Here is a 10691-nt window from a genome sequence, read left to right on the forward strand (position 1 = left end):
CCTTCCAAACTCCTAAAACTCATAATCCACCAGTACTTTGCTATTAGCACACTAGCCAGTGTTCAGTCTGTCTAATTCACAAGATAACACCCCACAACCTATATAAGTGAGGGCATGCCCAACTCATCCCCTGAGCTAATGCTTCATTATCAATTTACAATCTGCTGTCTCATGACTTTTGGCATGGTCTGACTCGTTTAGGAGATCCCACAGGCATCCTGCATATCAGTGCAGTAGCTGTAGCTCAGTACAGCCGGTCACATGTTCAGTACCAGTCAAATGTTTGGACAATGTGTTTTCTTTCTTTTGATGTTTTTTTTTACATTGTAAATTAAATATTAAAGACTATAATAAAGGAGATCTCCGGTGTAAAATTGACTTTGGGTGTGGTAAAACATAATAAAAAGTACTTACCTTTGTTGAATAGCCCACCTCCGCTCTCCTACAGCTTTCTGAGATACAGTAATTTTGTGCTTTTTTGCCCAGCATTCATTAGGTCATTATCAGTACAGTGATGGTAGCGCTCGGAGCTGAAAGCTGGCGGCACAGGTTGTAAACAGTGTTTTAAGTTAAGTTAAATAAGTTATTAAGTTATTAAGGGCTCTCCATATTCTACCAAAGAGGTGTGGAGCTACTTTGAGCCTGGATAACGGTGTAAAAAGCAATTTATTGGTGCGAAATATGCCCCGAAGTGGCCTTTGTACAGAGTGCTGGGCAAAAAGCACCAAATTACTCACTTATTACTCACAAATTACTTATCTCAGAACGCTGTGGGAGAGCGGATGTGGGCTTTTCAACAAAGGTTAGTACACTTTATCATGTTTTACTACACCAAAAGTCAATTTTAATCCAGAGTTCTCCTTTAAACCTATACAGGAACAAAAAGTGTTAAATAAACCAGAATATGTTTTATACTTTAGATTCTTCTAAGCATCACATTTATCTTTGAGGACAGATCTGCACACTCAGATCTCAGTGTCTTCATGAGGGAGAGTCACCTGGAATAGTTTTCTCAGCGTCTTAAAGGAAGGAGTTCCTGGAGGTGCTGAACAATAGCTGCTGCTTTTCCTTCATGCTGTGAAGCTCCAGCTCATCCCAATTAAATCACCTCAAATCACCATCTCAGTTCATCAGATTTAGATCAGGGGATTAATGTGGAGGAATAACCCCTTTTTTTACTGTTAACTTTGTAATTCTATATGTGTCCCTTAATTGTTTTCATGTTTTTAATATTAATGTACAATGTAGAAAATAAATTATATAAAGACTAAATTACAAATTAATAAGCATGCATAGTCACACTCTCTCACACACACCCGTACAAAGTGCCCATTCCAGCCATTCTGCCCTGGATACTACATGTGGGTGTCTGAGTGAAACACATCATTTACTCACAGAACTACTGAGGTCATTCTGCAAACATGCCGACACACGGAGCTACACACACACACACACACACACACACACACACACACACACACACCAAGCACTGCTGTCACCATCGTAACAGACCAGAACATGTTGTGAGTACAAGAACTACACTGTTCCTCCTGCAGAACTTCAGCTCTGACTGCATGCAGAATTGAAAGCAGCTAAAGGTCACAAATAACAACGCTGTAATCTCTCATAGTGTCAACAACACTAATTGCAACTGAAAGTGTTTTTCTATAAACAAAGAAAAAAAATATGTTTTGTAATGAAGTGTTTACTTTCTGTAAATTAACTATTTATTTAATTATATTTTTAAATAAGCAACCTGCTATTATTCAGAGGTAACTTTCTAAAGATGCAAAAATGTAAAAAAAAAAATAGACTCCTTTTTGTGCAACAATTATGATATTTTCATGTTTTTAATGAGCAAAAATTTTGTTACACTTTTTTAAAGCTAACTCTCTGTTTATAGATTTAGCCCAGGAAAAAAATAAGAGACCACCTAAAAGTGATGGGTTTCTTTGATTTTACCTAATTGAAAACCTCTGGAATATAATCAAGAGGAAGATGGATGATCACAAGCCATCAAACCAAACTGAACTGCGTGAATTTTTTCACCAGAAATAACGGCATAAAATTATCCAAAAGAAGTGTGTAAGACTGGTGGAGGAGAACATGATGCCAAGATGCATGAAAACTGGGATTAAAAACCAGGATTAATCCACCAAATATTGATTTCTGAACTCTTAAAACTTTATGAATATGAACTTGTTTTCTTTGCATTATTTGAGGTCTGAAAGTTCTGTATCTTTTTCGTTATTTCAGCCATTTCTCATTTTCTGCAATTAAATGCTCTAAATGACAATATTTTTATTTGGAATTTGAGAGAAATGTTGTCTGTAGTTTATAAAATAAAACAACAACATTTATTTTAATCAAATATAAACCTATAAATAGCAACATTAGAAAAAATAATTTAGAAACTAAAGTGATCTCTTATTTTTTTCCAGTATTGCTGTCAGGCTAAATAACTTGTATATATTTAACATGTAAACTTTTTAGCAGAAGGAAATAACCTTCTTAATTTTCAAGGAAGGTCAATGTCATTTTGAATCATTTTGAAGCATTTCTATTTGTTCTATTTCCATTCATCATTAACTTGTAATATTATGTAAAGAATATATATTCTCAAACATACAGTACATATGACTCAAACACATATTCTTAAACATATATTCTCAAACAAAGATATACTCTGTGCCCTATTCAAATAAAGATTAAAATTGCAAAGATGTTACCAGCCTTGCCAATAGGGACTTTGCCTCCAGCTCAGCCATGAGAATATGAAAGTTTGATCCAGGATTTCAGTATCTTTCAACATAGCAGTTGTATAGGTCAAAGGTCAGGTTGTGAAGTTGTGGATTAGTATAAGATCAGTTAAATTAAACACAGCCATATTCTGACTGTTTATTCTACAGCTGAAGAATCTAAACAGCAGTGTGTGTATAGTAGTTTCATTTTTGTGGATTATTGACATCTAAAGTTTTTGCTAAAACCGTGCAATCTCACCTGAACAGCCAGCAGTCCGTCTGCATCAGGAAGGATGCGGTAAGTGTGGACATGGCGATGGAACCTGCAGAGATAACAGAAGTTTGGTTTAATGGTGAGGAAGAGAAACTGCATGACCAAAAGTGTTACCACTGATCTCAATACAACAATGGAGCTGTGAAAAACATAACCTGAAGCTGGAGATGTTTCACCCTGGGAGCCTGACATCCTATTCAGTGACCACACTATACAATACTATGCTATGTTCACACAGAGGTTGAAAGAGGCCCAATGTTGAAATTCATGCAACCTTTAGGAGGAAAAAGGTTTTGAGGAAAAGAGAAATTGGATGACAGAAGTGACTAAATTGTTTAGTTGGAGGATAGTGAGATAACAGATTAATATTTGGACCTATATAAATATTAAAATGCTTGTTAAATGGCAAAATATGGTCATAGGACATGGTTACAGTATTAAAGAAAAATAAAAAAGCTTCAAAATGACGTTTAAAGGAACCAAGCATGCAAAACAAAGGCGTGTCTGTGGCACAATAATGTGAATTTTTAACAGCAGGCTCAAAAAACATAACTTAAAACTGATCATTTTAAACTAGGTGGATGTGATGTGGTCTCCTTTCCGAGAGAATGAATCCGATTCCAGGTTATGTTAATTCAGAGAGCTCAGTCAGAAACTTCACTTCCTTGGTTTTACTATGAGTGAATGAGCTACTGAGCTCTGAGTTTCCCCTTCTGAAGTCTCCATTGCTCCACCAGTCGCTCGCATCAGTAAAACTGAGCCGGATCCTCTTTTAGAGGCTGTACGTGTGACGTAAGTACGTAAAGACGCGTGACGTGACCAGAATAACTGCCGCAAAAAGTGACCCGACATCCCAGTTTTTAGAAGAATATATTAGGCATAGCAGGGATGGTCGTTCCAGCACACTGGTACCATTAAACACAATATTTTATCCATATTCTTCTCCACGCGAAATGCTTCTGCTTTCAGTTTAGAAACTAAATAATACAGACTGCCACTTTAAATAAAGTAGATGATGTCTGGTGGCTAGTCTGAAGAACAAGGATTAGTCTCGGATTTCTGATTTTTAAGATCACCTGATTTACCAAACCAGCTGCAGATACTATGAAAACTAGTAAAAATAACACTAGATTCCATGAGGAAAACTTTTAAGATAAGTACAGTACAGTAATTACGATTTAATGAACAAAGGGTGATGTAAAAGCACTACTTTTATGCTATGTTATATATTCTATGCATCTATTCTAATATTAATTGGAGGTTAGAGATTGAAATAATAAACATTTACTGCCAAACCAATAAGCTTTTTAATGGTAATTTTCATAGGTGCCTAAAGCATTCGCACGGTACAGTAGATCACATTGAAAACATCGTCTGAAAAACTTAAATAAACATCAAATTTGGTGAGAAAATTGCATTTGGGCCACTTTCATCACCTGCTGTGTTCATGTAACCAACATAGCAGAGTGACCAGTATACATTCTGGTTGATGCCCTGCCACACAGTGACCCAGTTTCTACCCTCTGTGACCTTCATCTGCCGTCCAGTTATTTCTGTCTCTTGTTTTTGCAGTCTTCGTCTGAGCGCAAATGAAGCAGAAAATTGCAGCCATTCAGGCATTCTGATGTCTGCGCAGGCCAGTCATACGGCCATGAGGACAGATTTAAAACACTGTGACTCTACAGAGAACAAGCAAAGAAAAGAGAGAGAGAGAGAGAGAGAGAGAGAGAGAGAGAGAGGGATCAGGCAGAAAGATGAGGTTCTGAATCAGACAGAGATACAACAAACAGCATAAACGAATACAAAAAACTAAAAGAAAGAATGAAAAACTGGAGGGGAGGGGGGGGGTAAAGAAATGGCTCAGGCTTCAGGAATGTTGCTGGCGGAGATCGTAGTAAGAGAGAGAGCCGTGTGGTCACTGGAGCTCACTCGCTCATCCAGTGTCCAGGGGGAGGAAGGGGGCGTCTGAAGCCTGAACCATGCTGACCAACTGAGGGACAAGGAAGGCTTACATTGGCACCAGCAGCAAAGAGATGATACTAAGTCTTCTAAAACAATGGTTTCCAATACTAATACGAGAACCCAGGTCCTTCCACCACATTCACTTCTCCAACTTCAAAAGGATCTCTTCAAAATTAAGAACTTTATAGGGAACATATAATACGTTAGAATAGGTCTATGGGCTATACAAAAAAGGACATGATGTTCTTTACACAAAATCACCCTCAATTAAAGATAAATATCTCAACAGCTCAATTTTTTTGGAGTGTTTATAAGGGCAGTCGAGACCCAAGTGGAAATACTAAAGCATTCAAAAAGTGAATTTTGCATTATATGCCCCCTTTAATATTAACATATTTCCAGCAATACAGTAAGACTCTGGTTACACCTGGTCACTTAATGTGACTAGCATCTGGATTTTATTATAATAAGATCTAAACCACATGGGTTTACACTTGGTGGTCAAATGCATTTCCAGTTAGTCAGACTGAAATAAATATCTTCTTGAAGAATCTCTAAACTTTTACTCTCTCATTAAGAGGAAATAATCTTGAATGTGCATGCTTATACAAACTGAAAACTCCATGCCCCATGCCCACCTATCATCCAAAAAAGTGTTTTTGTGTTTTTAATAGAACAGTGTGTCATTTGAAACATATACAGCTCTGGAAACAATTAAGAGACCCCTGAATCAGTTCTGAATCAGTTTCTCTGATTTTGCTATTTATAGGTATATGTTTGAGTATACATTGTTGTTTTATTCTATAAACTACAGACAACATTTGGATGAAATAACAAAAGAAGACGCAAAGTTCAAGTTCAACAAGTTCATATTCATAAAGATTTAGGAGTTCAGAAATCAATATTTGGTGGAATAACCCTGGTTTTTAATCACAGTTTTTATGCATCTTGGCATCATGTTCTCCTCCACCAGTCTTACACACTACTTTAGGATAACTTTATGCCTTTACTCCTGGTGCAAACATTTGAGCAGTTCAGCTTGGTTTGATGATTTGGCTTGTGATCATCCATCTTCTTCTTGATTATATTCCAGAGTTTTTCAATATGGTAAGAAACTCATAATTTTAAGTGTTTTTTTCAGCTGTATATCTATATTTTTATATGTGTTTCTGTACATTCCTTTTTAATTGTAGTAACACAATAGTATCTGCAGGCTAAAGTAAGCAGAGGTGTATAGAAACCTGATGTGAAGGCCAGACAGAGGAACTGCTAACTCCATCACCTAGACACAAGCTAAACACACAGTCTGCTGATGGACTGGATCACACTGCTTTTTATATACAGTTCTCTCATTTCATTGTGTTTGATGAGGATTGCTCTGTGTGTAAAAGTAAATGGACAATTTAAATGGATGTAAGGGAAAGCAGCCAATAAACAAATGGGTGTGGTCAGGGGCGTAGCAGCAAATTCTGGGCCCTGTACACCCTCTATGTTAATGGGCCCCTATCCATGCCAGTAAACAAAGGAAAGTGAGCGAAAATAAAATCAGGATTTTCATGGGCCCCTCTCCCTACTCGGGCCCTGGGTAGTCAGGTCCACTTTTCCCCCCACTACCACGCCCATGGGTGTGGTGACTCTCCCAGTCTTAGAGAAATGAATCCCAACAACAGTCCTGTGGGTTTGTGGAAGGCAAGAACATACTGAGAGAGAGAGTCACATCCTGCCCCTGTGAGGTAAAGGTAATTTCCACAGTGAGACACGCAGCCACAGCCTGGTGAGGAACCCTCTGAGTGATAAAAGCAGCCTGTGCTTGGTGATATGGAGTCAGCATAACAGGAGTGAATGTGCTTCAGGAGTCAGCAGTTTCTCAGAGGAGAGATTTACAGGATGGGCGATCAGCACAGTTTGCTCAACATGCTTACTACAACATGCTTACTACAACATAGCCTCTAACCAGAGAGTAGAATTAGGTGTAAACAGCTTAGTCTACAGTAAATGCTGCACTACAGACTTCCAGCTCTGGAACTGAAGACTTTTAAAGTTCATGCATGTTTTTGTCAATGAAATGTGGTCTGCTCAAATAGACTGTAATGCCACATGTCTTGTCTCATATGGAAATGTCCTATAGAATGTCCTATAGAAGATAAAGAATGCTGCACTGATGCCACCAATCACAATCATTGCTGAGGATGCATCAAAATAAAATATTTTTGCAAAACCAAGCAAATACAGAACTTTTTAATTTTGCTACATTTTTAGCCAAACAATGTCTATAAACCGTCCTTCTTGAGTCATTATTTGACACTTTAAATGCATCCACACTGATGACATGTGCTGCATTTACAAAAAGTTCCTCACTCCATGTCAAAAGTCTTGAAAAGTATTGATATTTCTTACTCTGTAGGTGGAAGTATAGATACTGTGGTTTAAAATACTTCTTTATAGTTGAAGTAATATGAACTCAAGCTTTTTACTATTTAAGTAAAAGTGTTTATAAGTACTGGTTTTAAAACTACTTAAAGTATAAAAGTAAAAGTAATATAAGTGGACAAAGTGGACAATCAAAGAAAGTTCAGAAAGTTCAGATAACTGTGTAAAAATGTAAGAAGTAGGAGTGAAAAGTAATCTAAAGAATGGTTAATCCAATACAGTATAAATAACCAACATTTCTACTTAAGTAAAGTAACAAAGTATGTGATGAAGAGTTCTGTGGGTTTGAGAAAGATGAGGACATACTTCCTTTAAAATGCCTACATAGCCGACATTTTAGCTGCACTTGCAAAGGTGTTTTTTTTGCCATTTTTTGTAAAAAATAATATATGCTGCTGAATTTGCATTACCACACAATGTCTGGCATCACGATCAGGCCTTGCTCCAACTTTCTTGATAATTCATGTCGCCTTGCTATGAGCATGCTGCCCAGTGTTTAATCAACCTCAATCTAAAGATAACACTTCACAATTTAGACAGCTAACACGTTTAATCTACAGAACATCAATCCATACACTGCTGTCCCAATGACTTGATGTCAATGAACTTCTATCCCAAAATGAGCTCCAGATGTTTAAAAAGTCATCATGTTGTCAGCAGCACAGCACAGAGAACCGGTGGGTGATGGTGGTCTGCATCATAAAGCTACGTATGACTCTTTATATGAATGGTAAAGAATGAGTAGATATTACTCACAGCACACACAGAGCATAGGCGCCAGGCACCGACTCGCTGTCACGCACCAGGAAGCTGCCGTCCCGCCCGGCCCGAGCCAGCAGCTCCTCGGCCAGCACCCGGCTGATGTCCCGGTGATACCACGCTATCGTCGTCATCACGATGAGCAGACACGGCCACCACTAGAGAGGATGGAGTCTGTGTGTCCAGCTTCCAACCAACAGATACACAGATAAGCAAACAGCCTACTTAGGTGGCCACAGTAACCAAGGTACAAACTAGCAGAGTGACCGACACATGTAGCAGTTGATGTCAACCAAACCATGACCCAGTTGCTATTCACTGTGGCTTTGTTCAATTACTGTCAGCTTATTTCTGTCTCTTTTGGGTTTTTAGGCCTCATCAAAGTTCAGTCATTTTTGTGCATAAGAATAGTGTTGGGTTTTCAATGACTGTAGATCAACCCTTTAACATCATTACCAAGAAAGAAACTATGGAATATTTTGTTTTTGGCCAGTTTTTGTAATAAACACTACTATCAAGTATTTCAGATGAATCTTTGTGGTGAAATCATGAAATGAAAAACAGAGTAATGATGTATTCATTCAGTAAAATCTCTGAAACTGAATTATGCTAAAAAATAGCATGCTTACCTTTAAAAAGTTCGGCAAAAACAATCCATATGTGTGGAGAGATTTACGGAAGAGAATTGCCAGACACAGCTCTCTAGTGGACATTTATTTGTAACCTAATAGTCCTCCACCAGTTGGTAGAGATGGCACAATCAGGTATAGTGACTCAGAATGTGCTTTAGTTGAGTAGAATGTTAAAAAAAATGGCAATTCCAATGTTCAAAAACGAAGAAAAACAAAGAACAGGTGGTGGACCCTGACCCCACCTGAGATGTTAGGCCTCCACAATCCACAAATCACATATCCTCCATCCTCAGAGTATTCCAGATATTCCAGATACAAAAGCAGCAGCAGCTTCAGCATTCATATCCAATCAATTAATTCCAATCCCAACAGCATTTAGCATCCAAATACAGCAAACTCAAGCTCGCCATCCCACCAGCTCATGCCACAGCGAGGGTACCTCTGCTCCTGCCTCACTTTGTCATTCATTGGGTACCCATCGAACCTTTGACTTGATTCGTTCAGGCGATGGATGATGTCCTGGGAAAGACCTGGTCTTCATCCAGTACTCTATCCAAGATCCTTTTAGCCTCTTCCAGGCTTTTTGAGGGTCCGTCCTGAGCAAAGCTGACCCTGCAAAGTCTCAAAAATAGTCTCAAAAATAGTGCAGCCTAGGTATCGTCCCCGTTCTGTGCAAGAGACCAGAACGAAAACTCTGCAAAACTCGTCCAAGAAGAGGAACCAAGAGCAGACTACAAAAAAAGAAGTTTGTGCAGTTTCTGGTTTGAGATCTGAGAGGGCGGCGGAGCAGAACCTCGACCACCAAAATTCAAATGATTTTCCACTTTAACTTTAGCCTTATAAGGGAACCAGGCAGGGGCAGCCTCTGCACCCCTTTTTAGAGGTTAAGCTGTTGTCTTTTAGCTGCAAACTCCTCCAGCAATCAAAAGTCAGTGCAGAGAGTCAATGCAGCCAGTGCAGCAGTCCAACAAGAATCCAGTAGTCCAACTGGACATGCTTGGGCTTCAAAAAACCTGCCTCACTGTCCCGTCTTGATGCCCGCCCCCCAAAAATGTGCTGTCGCAGAGAAATAAAGGGGAAGGGGCCACGGCTAACTCCCCCAGACGGCAGACGGAAGTGTTTTACATTTCACTGCTCCAGATGGTGAGAGAGGAAGAGAGATGAGAGAAAGAAGAGCCAAAAAAACAAAAGCAGAAAAGTGACTTTAGTTCATCTTCTGGTCTCATCACTGGGGTGTGAAACCAAGCCCAGTCCTGCCCACTCAGGATCTCTCTCATGCATGCCCAAAACAAAACTTAGAAAAGCACAGAAAAAAAAATCCAGACTCTCGAGGACAGGGAGGAGCAATGCCAGCTTTTCTAGTGTATCTGACTCTTCTACTAGCTTTGCATTAGCTGACAATAATGTTTTTCTCTGTCATTTTTCTTTCTCTATACTTCTTTCGCTCTTTCCCTTGCTCTCTCTCTCTCTCTCTTTCCTTCTGCCTCTGTTTGTCTCAGGAAGTTGAGGGAGAAGCCTCCTCCTCCATATGGATATGATCATCCCCCCTTTTACCCTCTCTCTCTCTCTCTGTCTATTTTTCTCTCTCTCTTTCTCTATACGCTTCTGTCCCGTCCTCTCACAGCTGTGCTCCTCCTCCTCTTCACCCCTTTTCTTCTTTTTTCTTCTTCTCCAGCTCACTCTGAAGCTATTCCTCCATAGGCAGCTGCCTCTCCCTGACTCTTCAGCCCAGGTCCTCACTACTCAGCAAAACCCCTCAGTCTAGCCCTCGACCACCGAAGCAAAAACAGCAGCAAGGCGCCAGCACACTCTCAGCGCACGAGCTCACACATACACAACCCTCAAACTTCTCTTAATTGTCCACAACCCATAAAAGCCATGCTTTTTTCCACT

The 10691-nt window shown here is 39.3% G+C and overlaps 1 protein-coding gene across 3 annotated transcripts in view; it reads right to left on the reverse strand.

Annotated features, from left to right (window-relative positions):
• inppl1b (inositol polyphosphate phosphatase-like 1b) overlaps window positions 1-10334 on the reverse strand; it is a 45898-nt gene extending 35564 nt beyond the window's left edge. For all 3 annotated transcript variants that reach the window (XM_022684272.2, XM_022684271.2, XM_022684270.2), the window contains exons 1-3: window positions 8796-10334; window positions 8164-8352; window positions 3001-3064 (exon numbers count right to left, since the gene is read on the reverse strand). In XM_022684272.2, coding sequence (XP_022539993.2) covers window positions 3001-3064; window positions 8164-8300 — 201 coding nt within the window. In that variant the 5' untranslated portion in view covers window positions 8301-8352; window positions 8796-10334. The remainder of the gene's footprint in view (window positions 1-3000; window positions 3065-8163; window positions 8353-8795) is intronic.
• Window positions 10335-10691: the final 357 nt, after the last annotated feature.

This window comes from Astyanax mexicanus, chromosome 10, assembly GCF_023375975.1.
Source record: "Astyanax mexicanus isolate ESR-SI-001 chromosome 10, AstMex3_surface, whole genome shotgun sequence".
Classification (NCBI taxonomy): Eukaryota; Metazoa; Chordata; class Actinopteri; order Characiformes; family Acestrorhamphidae; genus Astyanax; species Astyanax mexicanus.